The sequence below is a fragment of the Anabrus simplex genome, chromosome 2 (assembly GCF_040414725.1).
Source record: "Anabrus simplex isolate iqAnaSimp1 chromosome 2, ASM4041472v1, whole genome shotgun sequence".
Lineage (NCBI taxonomy): Eukaryota > Metazoa > Arthropoda > Insecta > Orthoptera > Tettigoniidae > Anabrus > Anabrus simplex.
In genome coordinates this window covers 36283243-36298148 of record NC_090266.1, presented here as the reverse complement: position 1 = coordinate 36298148, position 14906 = coordinate 36283243, and the positions used below count along the sequence as shown (strand labels likewise).

The 14906-nt window shown below is 37.9% G+C and overlaps 1 protein-coding gene across 1 annotated transcript; it reads right to left on the bottom strand.

The window, feature by feature from the left end:
- Positions 1–1201: 1201 nt before the first annotated feature.
- LOC136863442 (uncharacterized) lies at positions 1202–9211 on the bottom strand. Its single transcript, XM_067139850.2, has 4 exons — positions 9092–9211; positions 6582–6654; positions 1684–1731; positions 1202–1500 (listed from the first exon to the last, which is right to left on the bottom strand). The coding sequence occupies exons 1-4, from the start codon at positions 9101–9103 to the stop codon at positions 1202–1204; spliced, it is 432 nt and encodes a 143-aa protein (XP_066995951.2). The 5' UTR covers positions 9104–9211.
- Between the last annotated feature and the right edge of the window lie 5695 nt (positions 9212–14906).

Below are 14906 nucleotides of genomic sequence, written 5' to 3'. Positions count from 1 at the left end.
GCTTCTTCTTTACAGGAATCATTCCACCTCCCTGATGAACCAGCTGCTGCTAATACTAAGATATTTTATTTGTGGATATTTTGTTATATGTGCAGCAGACTTCTGCAGCATTGACAAAGGAATTGCAAGCAGAATCATCCACAAAGCTGCAGAGTCAATTACTCGTCTCGCTCCAAGATTCATAACATTTACAGATATACGTATGGAAATTGCTTGCGTGCAACAAGAGTTTTTTAAAATAGCTGCTTTTTCTCGAGTGACAGGAGCAATAGAATGCACACACATAAAAATCAGATCTCCAGGAGGAGAAAATGCAGAGTAATATAGGGAAAGGAAACGTTTCTCATCCTATAATGTGCAGACTGTAAGCTATTTTTTTTTTTGCTATTTGCTTTACGTCGCACCGACATAGATATGTCTTATGGCGACGATGGGATAGGAAAGGCCTGGGAATTGGAAGGACGCGGCCGTGGCCTTAATTAAGGTACAGCCCCGGCATTTGCCTGGTGTGAAAATGGGAAACCACGGAAAACCATCTTGAGGGCTGCCGACAGTGGGGCTCGAACCCACGATCTCCCGATTACTGGATACTGGCCGCACTTAAGCGACTGCAGCTATGAAGCTCGATCAGACTGTAAGCAGTGCAGACTTTAAAAATTATTGACATAGTTGTAAGGTGGCTAGGTGCTGTACATGATCAAACAATTTTTAATAATTCTGCGCTCAGAGCTTGATTTGAACGTGGTCTAATGGGGAATCGTGTCTTTCTAGGTGATTCAGGGTATGCCGCAACACCCTACCTTTTAACTCCCATTACACATCCAAGGACACCTGCAGAAAATCTGTACGAGTCACAGATAAGAACAAGGAATGTAGTTGAGAGGACATATGGGATGTGGAAGAGGCATTTTCCAGTACTGGTAAATGGAATTAGATTGAAAACTGAAAAGGGTGGAAGCAGTAATTGTAGCAAGTGCTGTGCTTCACAATTTAGCAGTCGAAATGAACGAGGACTTACCTGGAATAGACCCCCAGCTTCATGAAGCTATCAATGCTGTAAATGAAGATGAGAGAGGAGCAGTGGCAAATGAGGATGTGGGATATGGTGCTGTTAGGGATAACTTTGTGGATTACTTTGGATCTAGGCTTTAGGTTTTCAATCAGAACTGTATGAAACAACTTTTCTTCATATTTAAATCTTTTACTTTTTCAGATTATTAAGTGTCTCCTCCTTAATTTTTACATCCAGTTCTAAGCTCCTTTTCTTTATAAGAAAGAGAGCTTCTTCTCTTTCATCTCTTTTCTCCACTTCTTGCAATTGTTTCTCCAGCAGCCTCTTCTGCAGCTGAACTACTTCAGTCTTCGCTGTGACCCATGGTTCAATTTTCTTCCCCGTTGCAGACAGTGGTAAGTTCTTCTTTCTAAATATTGGCTTACGCCGACTAAGTAGAGGACATTCCACCTCCGCCTCTCTTGTGTTGGTATCCGAAGTACCTGCAACTATAAAAGCTATCTTATATTATATAATTATATATTATATATATAATGTGCAGACTATAAGCAGTGCAGATTAAAAAAATATTGACATAGTTGTAAGGTGGCTAGGTGCTGTACATGATTAAACAATTTTTAATTAATTGTTAGTATGGAAAAGGATTTTTTTTCATCATAATAGGTACATACCATCATGGTCTTCCATCTGCAATGGCAGAGTAGGACAACTTGATTGGTCTGTTGAATAAGAGAAATGAAGCCTATTATAATATTGTATCACTTATTATTTTCACTTACATGCCAGCAGAATGTAATTGCAGTGGGACACAAATTGACAAGTTTATCTACAGTTAATGATTTAATTTAATTAATGTTAGTAGCTGAGCAGTTTGCATAATCTACCACTAAAAGGGTATTTTCTTAAATGTAAGGTATATAGTTTGTATAGTGTGAGACAGTTCACTGAATGCACACTCGCTCAAAACATGAACAAGTGCACGGTATTGCAAAAGTGGTGGGTACTCAGAAAGTTTGTATCAATCAATCAATCAATCAATCAATCAATCAATCAATCAATCAATCAATCAATCAATCAATCAATCAATCAATCAATCAATCAATCAATCAATCAATCAATCAATCCTGATCTGCATTTAGGGCAGTCACCCAGGTGGCAGATTCCCTATCTGTTGCTTTCCTAGCCTTTTCCTAAATGATTGCAAAGAAATTGGAAATTTATTGAACATCTCCCTTGGTAAGTTATTCTAATCCCTAACTCCCCTTCCTATAAATGAATATTTGCCCCAGTTTGACCTCTTGAATTCCAACTTTATCTTCATATTGTGATCTTTCCTACTTCTATAAATGCCATTCAAACTTATTCGTCTACTAATGTCATTCCATGCCATCTCTCCGCTGACAGCTCGGAACATACCACTTAGTCGAGCAGCTCTTCTTCTTTGTCTCAATTCTTCCCAACCCAAACATTGCAACATTTTTGTAACGCTACTTAAACGCTATTTAAAGGGGAGAGAATTTAAATTTTGATCATAATTAAATTAAGAGTCCGCCTCTGTGGTGTAGTGGTTAGTGTGATTAGCTGCCATCTCCAGAAGCCCAGGTTTGATTCCCGGCTTTACCATTATATTTGAAAACTGGTACGAGGATTCAGCCTCGAGAAGTCAACTAAGTACAAAGGGGTTCGCCAGTCATCATCGAAGTGGTCTTCCGTAGTCTCCCCACTTCTCTTTCAGGCAAATGCCGGGATGGTAACTAACTTACAGCCACTTCCTTTCCTCTTCCTTCCTTGTCTACCCCTTCCAATCTTTCCATTCCCCGACAAGGCTCCTGTTCAGCATCACAGGTTAGGTACAGGGCCTCATCTCCAGTTGTAACCTCAAGCCAAAATCTCACACTCCAGGACAGTGCCCCAGAGGCGGTAGAGGTGGGATCCCACACTGAGTGTCTGGGGGGGGAGCCAACCCTGGAAGTTAAACGGATAATGATGAAATAATTAAATCGAAGCCCAGTTTCATGAACAGTTGCTAAAAGAAAGCTAACTACCATGAGTTGTTTAACACAGTGTTAAGATTCTTGCGTTTCCTCAATCCTTCCCCGAAAAATGTTAGCTAGCACGATGATAACTGTCGTGAGATTTACAAACAATGCAAATCTTTAATACAGCTGTAGAACATGGCGCATGAAGTCAACATAAAGACATTGACCAATATTTGATTCACAGTCCCAAGCTAAGAATGAGAAACTACCTTTTCCATACTCCAATAATCCCTTCCACACAGTTCTGTGTGTGCTATGTTGTTCGTATATGGATAAGAAAGAAATTCCACCTTATCAATGCGGTTTATTGTAAATATAGACTTACATCAGTACCGGTTTCGACCCTATTTGGCCATCATCAGCTGACAAACAGTATTACGTCTATTGGCATTAGTTTGTGTTACTTAGGTTCGTATCCCACTATTGGCAGCCCTGAAAATGGTTTTCCGTGGTTTCCCATTTTCACACCAGGCAAATGCCGGGGCTGTACCTTAATTAAGGCCACGGCCGCTTCCTTCCCACTCCTAGCCCTTTCCTGTCCCATCGTCGCCGTAAGACCTATCTGTGTCGGTGCGACGTAAAGCAATTAGCAAAAAAAAAAAAAAAAAAAAAAAAAAAGTTTGTGTTACTTATCTAAAAAGATGTCATCATCCATTAGCATATTCGGATATCTAATGGGGATATGAGTTGGACATTATCGTCATTACATTTGTGAAGCCGTAAAAGTAAAATTGTTTTGAGATTTAAAATCATCGACATCATCGACAACAGATCCACTGTCGTGAACACCATATTAGATAAATTCAACACATTGGACCCTCAGATAAAATTCACTAAAGAGATCGAAAACAAGTGCACCTTAAATTACTTGGACCTAACAATAACCAGACATGAAAACCATTTATCCCACAAAATCTACAGAAAACCCACACATACCCCAAATACCACAAAAATTGATTCCATCCACCCTAACACACACAAAAGAGCAGCTTATTGCAGTATGGTATACAGAGCCTTCAACATACCAATGACAAAGGAAGATCTAAATAATGAACTACAACTAATCCACGATATAGCTAAACACAATGGATACAGTAAAGAAATAGTCAATAAAATCCTTTAAAAAATTAAATTTCAGTCCAAAACCAAATTAACAAAAATAGACAAACCCAAGAAAGATTACGCCTTATTTACCTTTAACAATACACACTTATACCCCATAACTAATGTTTTTAAAAAGTACAACCTGACAATAGCATTTAAAACCACGCACAACAGCACTAATATTATGCATAACGCCAACACAGTCAACAATAACAATAAATACAATCAATCAGGAGTTTACCTTATTAAATGCAACAATTGCGAAACAAGCTATATTGGACGTACAGGCAGAAACTTCACAATCCGCTACAAGGAACATTTAAACGCAATGAAACATAACCACTTTTCATCAATAGGTCAGCATATCGAAGAAATCAAACACACGTTTACGGACATCGAAAATGATATGAAAATATTAAACATAAATTTTAAGGGCCCCCTGCTTAACTTAACTGAAGATTTCTACATTTCCCTATACCAATATGCCAATCCTAACTATAATATAAATGACATTACAGATAAAACCAATATCATCTTTAACAAATTTATCCCCACCCTAAAAAATGATTACCTCAAAATAGTAAATAAACAGAACACAGCATGTTCCAAAATACTGCTGAATGACAAGCCCAGCTCCACCCCTACCCCCACAACAGCCACTCCCTCTACCCCTCCAACCATACCCCTCACTACAGCGAACAGAAGCCAAAGGCGAACGCGTAGCAGTACGCAATGAGCTCTCAAGCAGAATGTCACCCAACCACAACAATAGCAGTAAGTACAAATTCACTTGCGCACACAACCTTAGGCATTCCTTCTAACTTACAACACTTTGCTCATATTAGTTTATCTTTCACAGATAACCATAGCACCGGCACACAAATATAGACACGGAAGAAGTTACCACCAAAAATTCATAAAACCAAGAATTCATCATCTGCTTCAAAACTTTTAAAAACAACTCTACATCTGAGCCACATATACCTTTGTCCACAATATTGGACCACTTACCTAATGATTTGTGTTTTCATTACAAGCTCACATGAAGACATCTTTCAGTCTAATAGAACATTTTCAAGAACCTACACCACTGTTTATGAGCTCAAAATCAACATAAACATATACGCACAAGACTCTAGGAAGTCCGAAGAAAGAATACAGAAGACATGAACTTTTAAATTCACCAAGTGTTTTATATACATGTTTATCATGTTTTTTAATGTGTTTAATGTGTATGTACAATTAGTTTTAAGCTTAGGTTAAGTTTTTACTACCACTTTTAAATCTCAAAACTATTTTACTTTTACGGATTCACAAATGAAATGACGTTAATATCTAACTCATATCCCCATTAGATATCCGGATATCCTAATGGATGACGACATCTTTTTAGATAAGTAACACAAACTAATGCCAACAGACGTAATACTATGTTTGTCAGCTGATGGCCAAATAAGGACGAAACCGGTACTGATGTAAGTCTATATTTACAATAAACAGTATTGATAAGGTGGAATTTCTTTTTTTATGCATATACGTGTAATCAGTCAATACGGATATGAAACTCATAAATAACGAATGAAGGTCTCCATATCGGATGTTGTTTGTTAATATAGTATAGTCTAGAGTACTTGAGAAAATTAGAGCTTTTAACAGATGGCAGAAAATCACGTGAAATTTGGTCGATACAATTGTAAGGTATCGATTCTTAAGATGACTCTTTTGTAAGTGGAGGAGATCTGCCTCTCCAGACTGACAACACTCCCTCATACTATGCATGTCATGACAATTTGGAAAGAAAAGGTGGACGCCCATATAGGGGTGTGTTAAACATAGTCTTTTCAATGTACAGCTTGATTTCTGAGACAATGTGTGTTACACGTAGAAGTTTTTACAGCGTTCTTACATGGGTAGACAATGCATTGCCTATGGACGGCATGTACTACTTTTTCAATGGAATGTGTGTTTGAAAATCTAGGGCCTGATGTATTTCTCAAGTACTTCTATTACACATCCAGTTTTTGTTGTATATATGGAAAATCTTCAGTCTTTTGTCAGTATCATTTGTTATTTGTGTGTCGATGAAATGCTCCTCCTCAGATTATGTATATGTCAGAATATAGAAAAATTATTTTAAATTAACTTGGAGAAGTTATTGCACAACCTAGATGCAGTTCTCACCCGTTTACTTGTTTTCAGAGGGTTGGGTAAGGCCTATAACAGATGTACCAGAACATAGAAGAATGTTACCATGCTCTATCTAAATTCGAGGTATCCATTTTGGTTAACTCTAGCACCCATATTACAGACATTACAAATTACCTAGCATTCTTTCTAAATAAATTTAATTCATTGTTAAATTCATATCTACGAGACTCCCTGCATTAACATCATTGCATCTTCTACAAAGAGTGTATAATACATACCAGAACTACTACTTGGGAGGTCATCAAACGGCAGGGAGACACTACCATCTTCCTCAATTTGAACGTCTGTATCCTAAACATAAAAGAAAATGCTCATAATATCATGTATGGAAACTGCAAAAGCCATTAAAAACAAAGGTTTAACCATAACAAACAGAAGAGAAAGTGTGATTACTTAGCTCGGTATGCTTGTATTAACAGTACAGTAATGATCACATATCAATTCACTTTTATCTATGTTTGTTTATGATTCAACAGGTAATGCAATATCATGTTTTTCCACCGCAATGGTGTTTATTAGGGCAGTTCTCTGATAAATATTAATGTTCTTGGCTAGATATGTTGTCTTATTAAATGATTACAGTACCTAGAAGAGATCATAAAATAAAAGTTCAACCTTCAAGCCTAGGTGTAATGAAAAACATGCCATGTCAAGTGATGACACTTTCTTTCTCTTTGGTATGGTTCAACTGGAAACAGTATTGGCAAGAGTAACATAAATGGGTCAACACTTGACATAATGCATAACCTAAACTCAGCATTGTCTACAGAGGGATGTCTGGACCATTCCATGAGACCCATGTTAGGAATTACATTCATTTTTAAATCTTGAACGATGTAACTTTATCAAAAGTTAAAGCCATAATTATCACAGTGATGATGGGTTGGTACAATTGACTAAATTACAATACAGCGAGTATCAATCCACGTTGTAAAAGTCATTTAATTCAGAACTGGCTTTCAGAAACTACGTTCAATCTTCAGTAGTTTCAGAAAGTCAGTTCCGGAGTAAATGATTTTTACAAAGTGAACTGATACAGACTGCATTTTAATTCAATAAATTGTAAAACTTAATTCTCTTAAAATGTGGAACCAATGTACTGGAACAGCATATAATTTCATTGTACCATCGTACAGGGAAAAAATAGAGAATAACATGCTTTTGCTCAGAAGGAACCTGAGAATGTTCATATGCCTCAAACTCAGATCTTTACTGGGTGTGAGGATCCGTAATACCAGTTGAGGTTAAAAGTCAGGGTGTGACTTTCACAAATAGGAAAAGTCCTCTCAGTTTTAATTACTGTGCTGAAGGGGTGAAAGTTCCTTATGGGAATCATTGTATGTACATGGGAATTAATATAAGGAAATATCTTCATTGGGGTAATCACATAAATGAGATTGTAAATAAAGGGTACAGATCTCTGCACATGGTTATGAGGGTATTTTGGGGTTGTAGTATGGATGTAAAAGAGAGGTCACATGTCTGTAGTAAGACCCCAAGTAGAGTATGGTTCCAGTGTATAGGACCCTCACCAGGATTACTTGATTCAAGAACTGGAAAAATGCGAAGAAAAACAGCTTGATTTGTTTTGGGTGATTTCCGACAAAAGAGTAACGTTACAAAAATGTTGCAAAGCTTGGGCTGGCACTCCCGGTGGCTTCAAGTAGCCTATGCAGTGGCCTCCATGGTATGCACTAGCCATGCGTCTTGGTGGGTGTGCTAAGTACCAACTGATGAGCCCAACTTAGTACACGGGGGCGAAACGCTGGCAACCAGGAATGAGTTAGCTGGAAAATTTATAATGTCCAATAACGGACCATTTATACTCGTATTATAAATTTACTCATTCGGGACAAATATTTCAGGTTCACTATGGGAATCAAAATCTATATCATAAGTGGTATGTTCCGAGCTGTCAGAGATATGTCGTGGAATGACATCAGTAGACGAATAAGTTTGAGTGATGTCTTTAAAAGTAGGAAAGATCACAATATGAAGATAAACTTGGAATTCAAGAGAACAAATTGGGGCAAATACGAGGGCAGATCAGAAAATAAGTTGCACTTCCCAGTTATGGCCATTTATTACACCACCTATACAACAGCAACACGACTATAACGACATACACTGTAACGTCACTGTTCCACATAGTTTCCGGGTAATTCAATGAATAAAGCACTTGCACATGGTAGCCAGCATAGATTTCTCCTCCTCGTCTTTGAATCGTGTTTTTTTTCTTTCTTTCATTGCGTGAGGTTATGTTTGCCAGTGAGATATCCAAGTGTATTATTTGAATACTGTAAATGCACTTTCTTGGACATATTTTGGAAATAGTTCTTTTTTCATGGTATTTGAAAGGTATAAACTGTGCATGCAATAACGGGGCTTAGAATATTTTGTAACGCAGCAAGGGTTGGTACTTCTGAATTGCGAATTGGCGGTTAATTCGAAATCACGTAATTCGAAGTCCGATTCTTTAGTCACAACGACTTCGAATTAACGAGGTTTTACTGTATTGTGTATCACTTACTCTGTGAAAAACAAAACAAAAATACAAACTGCTAATTGTTAATGGTTCTATATGGGACACATGACATAATGGACATAACAATTATTTCAAATTCAGTAAAATCTGCTCTCTTTATTTTTGCAGACTGATTCCCAGGTGAAGTTGTCATGGATTTAGGAACCAAGGATTGAACACTAACAAAATAGTATTTAAAATCACCTTTGGACACATGTTTCACTGTCATCCCAGGTATAGCATCACAGGAACTCAATTTACCTAGATCGAAGACAAATTTTAACAAGTGGTGAAAGATAAACATGTAAAACTTGAGAAAATCAGAAAAGTGTGCCATATTTTAAAATAAAATTTCCAAAATGCATGTAAGAAAAGCCTATTGAACAAATACAAGCGTACAATGAATACATACAGAAACTGAGTAAGAAAAGGGGGAGCAAACCCTGAAAGGAAAGAAGTACAAAAGGAAGGGAAAAGGAAAGTGGGATAAGGATCAGAATGGGGAAAGGATTTTCTTTACCGGGTATTCCTATGTTACGAGAACAGAATTTACAAATGGCATACGTCTTAGAAGACAACTGAAGTGATTACAAATAATTTTATATTGTCCGTTGCGCAGTTCGTGTAGAAGTGCAGTCTTTCATAGGAGCTTTTAAAATACAAGGTATTAAGTCAGCGGAAGAAAAGTTCAGCAAGCAAATGGCCCAGATGAAAAATTAATGTCCAAATAATGATAAATCTTGCTCACCAAATAGTTTGAAGATATACAGTCCAGATGGAATTGACATAATACAAAGTACCACGGTTATTTTGGTGCTCCACCACTCTGAGACGAAAGCAGACTCAAATGTGGAGCAGCAGAATGGGAAATATATAGTGGTGTGGAAAAATCTAGAAAGGTGAGAAGGCTACAAGCCAGCAAGTTCGAGAAACATATCATCACGTGTCCAATAGGCGAGCACGCAGCGCACAGACAACGGAGAAGGTGAAGCGTAGAGAGGATGACGTCATAGTCACGTGATGAATGGCGCAAGCAGAGCACAGGTGAGCGGGGTAATGGAATGCTTGATGCGGCGAGGACAAGATCGAAGAGAACAGCAGTATGCAAGGTAGGGAATACACGTTGTAAATACGGCGATCGTAACATACTCCCCACGTGCTGGCGAAAGCGAAGCGTCGAGATGATGCAGAGATGATAGCGTAGCGGTCTTCACAAGTGGCGCCAACTCGGAAGAGCAAAGATCGTGCACTAGAAAGAGAAAGTGGACGGGCAAGAAATGGTGAACCCAAATGAAGGAAAAAAAGCGGGAGATGGGGGAAGGAGATGGAGATGGACCGGTCCAAAAAGAGGAAGAGGGAATAAGAGGGAGGAAAGGGGTTCATAAAATTGAGCGGTGATATATAAATGTTACATAAGTAGTACAATATAAAGTATAGAATACAAAAAATTGTATGTGGCACAGAAAAAAGTAATATAAGTATAGTTAAGAATGCATAAGTTACCAAAATAAATTCCATAAGGGCAAAGTAAGGAAAAAAAAAAAAAAGGAAATTATTTAGCAAGAGATATACTAGAAAAAGGTCGGAAATCCAAGGACCCAAAAAAAAAAAAAAAAAAAAAAAAAAACATTAAATAACTGAACAGTGCTAGGACCAAAGAACAAGCCCCATAAAATAGGGGTAGTTGCAAGGAAACCATCACTCCGGGAAGATAATCTTTCCCCAGAAAGAAAGGGAAGGGAAGGGGGAAAGAGAAAGAGAGAAAAAAATATTAATTATCAGAAATAGGACCCTGGAATTTTTTTAACTGAGAAATATGAACACGTTTGACATCAACAGAATCAGAAGTAGACTGTAAGAGGGCATTAGCAGAAGTAGGCAGGGAAATTATGCAAAATGGGCCTATCCACCAAGAAGCTGATTTAGCAGAAAACTGATGACTAGCAGAACTTTGGGGGTGATTACGTAAGAGAACCATGTCACCAAGTTTAAAGGTAGAGGGTCGATGATGAGAGTCATGTGTTTTCTTGGAAAGAAGTTGAGCAGCACGAAGATGAGAAAGAGCATCGGTCCAAAGAGATTGAATAGATTTAGAACCATCAGAATCTAAAAGGGGGTGAAGATCCCAAGTAAGTGATAAGGGAGTATGAAGATCACGGCCCAAAAACAGTTTAGCAGAGGTTTGTTGGGTAGAAGAATTTATGCTCGAATTGAAAGCAAGGACTAAAGAAGAAAGATTTAGATCCCAATCCTTATGGTAGGAGTTATGGAAAATAGAGAGAGCGATTTTAAGGTTTCGGTGATAGCGTTCAACGTTGTTAGCCTGGGGATAATACGGAGAGGTATTTATCTTCTTAATTCCGAGTTGGAAACACATTTGAAAGAAAGCTTTGGAAGTAAAAATCGAGGCATTGTCGGAAACAAAATTAGAAGGCAAACCAATATGGGGATATATGACGTTGGAGAGAAGATTGATAATAATGGAAGAAGAAATTTTGTGTAAAGGGTGAAGTACCAAATACTTAGAAAAACCGTCCAGTAAAGTAAAAATATAGGTGTTACCACGTGATGAACGAACAAGAGGTCCAACCAGGTCAATAAAAAAAGTTTGAGCTGGAAAGGTGGGAGTGTAGGCCGGCAGATCTAGAATTGAGTGGTTTAGCTAAATGACAAGGTTAGCAAGTAGAAACATACTGACGAATATCTTTACGCATGTTAGGCCAGAAATAAAAAGAAGCAATGCGAGCATAAGTTTTGGCAAATCCAAAATGCCCTCCCGCAGGAGAAGAATGATAATAAGAAAGTATCATGGGTTGGAGAATGGAAGGGACAACAAGTCTAGCAGAAGATTTAGGGGTGGGTTTAAAAAGAAGTAAACCTTTGGAAAACACAAAAGGACCGCGATAGGAAGGGTCAGAAAGCAAGGCTTTCGTCTGAATACAAAATTCATCCTGAAGTTGATGAGATTGGCATGACTGAAAAGATAAACGGAAATCAATCAATGAACAAATTAAATTATCCAAAGGCGGTGAATCAGAGGTGGGAAGCGACTGAAAAGTGGTAGTAGGAGAAGCGTCAGAGGATGTAGGATCAAATAAACGAGATAGAGCATCTGCAACACAATTCTGGGTACTGGAGATGAATTTAATGGAAAATTTAAAGCGAGAAAGACGGAGCAACCAGTGGCCAGTTTTGCCAATTTTAGGAGCATTAGAGAGAAGCCATGAAAGGGCTTGATTATCGGTTTTGACGAGAAATTGTTTATGATCGAGGTACTCAGAAAAATATTCAAGGGTGGTAACTAAAGCCAAGGATTCTCGCTCATTGATGGAATAGTTACGTTCAGTAGGGGAAAGTAGTTTACTAAAATGAGCAATAGGCAGAGGGGTACCCTCAACAACTTGATTACGAACACCAGAAATAGCATAATCAGAGGCGTCAGTATGAACTTCGAAGGGTAAACAGAAATCAGGGAACTGCAAAATAGGAGCTTTGATAAGAAGAGATTTAAGAGTAGAAAAAGCATGTTGTTGAGTAGGAGTCCAAAGAAATTTAACAGCCCTACGTTTGAGATAGTGCAATGGTTCAGCAATATGAGAGAAGTTGGGAATAAAATGGTTATAAAAAGAAACCATGCCAAGAAAGGTACGCAGTTGTTTGATGTTTTTAGGGGGAGAGAGTTGAGTAATAGCCGCAATACGATCAGGATCAACGGAAACACCTTGGGAGGAAATGATGTGACCTAAAAATTTAACAGAAGTTTGTGCAAGAGAAAGTTTGGAGGGGTTAATAGTGAGACCCGCCGTACGAAGACAAGAAAGTACTTCAGTAAGATGAATAATATGGGAGTCAAAATCAGGAGAAAAAATCAATAAATCGTCTATGTCCGGATAAAGATATTTGTAAAGAGAATCAACAAGGCGTTGCATGACTTGGGATCCAACATTAAGCCCAAAAGGAAGCTTAGTAAATTGATAGAGACCATTAGGTGTAATAAAAGCAGTAAGTTTAGAACTAGCCGCATCTAAGGGAATTTAGTGAAAAGTGGAGTTACAGTCAAATATGGAAAAATATTTAGCATTAGCAAAAAATCGAAAAGCGTTTTGCAGTTTAGTCAGGGGATAAGCATCATATTTAATCTTACTATTGAGATGACGGTAATCAATGACAAAGCGCGTGGAATTATCAGCAGGTGAAGCATAATTCAAAGTAGAAGGGATAATGGTCCCATCAGCAAGCATTTGAGATATGTGTTGCTCCAAAAGTTGCATACTAAGATGATAAGGGGGGGATCTGATGGGAGAGTGGTCCAAGAGATCGATATGAGCCTCATAATTGCGGACAGTACCAACTGTTCCATAACCACATCAGAAAATTGGTTAAGAATTGAGGTTAAAACTTCCTGCTGAGACTCAGTAACATAGACATGCGAGTTAGAGAGATGTAATGAAGTAGGGTAATCAGAAGGATTGATCAGAGGAATGCTAGTCACAATCTTTCGGCGGTAAAGAAATTTCTGAAGAGGATAGGTCAGAAGACAGCGTAGAATCCATAGTGGAAGAAGAATTATGAGAAAGTAAATCATAAGTAACAAAAGGGTTTGGAGCCGAGAAATTAAGAGGATTGGAAGAAGATGTAGAAGAAGTGTCGGATTGATTGGGAGAAAAATTGTCTGAAAAGTAAGCCATAGTAAGAAGACAAGCAAAAAAGCCAAAGACTATACCTAAAAAAAAAAAAAAAGACGGGAATCGAACCAAAGTTACTCTGCTACCATACTGTTGTGAGGGGGCTCTGCTATCATACTGTGGTGTATTTATGATATATGATTACAAATAAATAGTATCAACCAAAGTGATATAATATAGTATGGATAATAATAAATGATTAAACCATGGAAACGCAGTAAGAAGACCAAAATTAACAATATGAATAGAAATATATTTAACAATCAAACATAGTAACAAGATAAATAGATTGAAGACAAATTTTAACAAGTGGTGAAAGATAAATATGCAAAACTTGAGAAAATCAGAAAAGTGTGCCACATTTAAAAATAGAATTTCCGAAATGCATGTAAGAAAAGCCTATTGAACAAATACAAGCATACAATGAATACATATAGAAACTGAGTAAGAAAAAGGGGAGCAAACCCTGAAAGAAAAGAAGTACAAAAGGAAGGGAAAAGGGAAGTGGGATAAGGATCAGAACGGGGAAAGGATTTTCTTCACCGGGTATTCCTATGTTACGAGAACAGAATTTACAAATGGCATACGTCTTAGAAGACAACTGAAGTGATTACAAATAATTTTATATTGTCCGTAGCGCAGTTCGTGTAGAAGTGCAGTCTTTCATATGAGCTTTTAAAATACAAGGTATTAAGTCGGCGGAGGAAAAGTTCAGCAAGCAAATGGCCCAGATGAAAAATTAATGTCCAAATAATGATAAATCTTGCTCACCAACTAGTTTGAAGATATACAGTCCAGATGGAATTGACATAATACAAAGTAGCACGGTTATTTTGGTGCTCCACCACTCTGAGACGAAAGCAGACTCAAATGTGGAGCAGCAGAATGGGAAATATATAGTGGTGTGGAAAAATCTAGAAAGGTGAGAAGGCTACAAGCCAGCAAGTTCGAGAAACATATCATCACGTGTCCAATAGGCGAGCACGCAGCGCACAGACAACGGAGAAGGTGAAGCGTAGAGAGGATGACATCATAGTCACGTGATGAATGGCGCAGGCAGAGCACAGGCGAGCGGAGTAGTGGAATGCTAGATGCGGCGAGGACAAGATTGAAGAGAACAGCAGTATGCAAGGTAGGGAATACACGTTGTAAATACGGCGATCGTAACAGAATCAATGCAGGCCCTGCACTGTATTTTTTCATAACACTTCCAATTTTCATGCCCATATCTCACTTTGCAAGGAATTATCCTTCTGATATTTAGGGACAGCTATTATCCAATCTACACCACTCCCTTTCTTTCTTGTTTAAATTCATGCTGATTACATATTTAA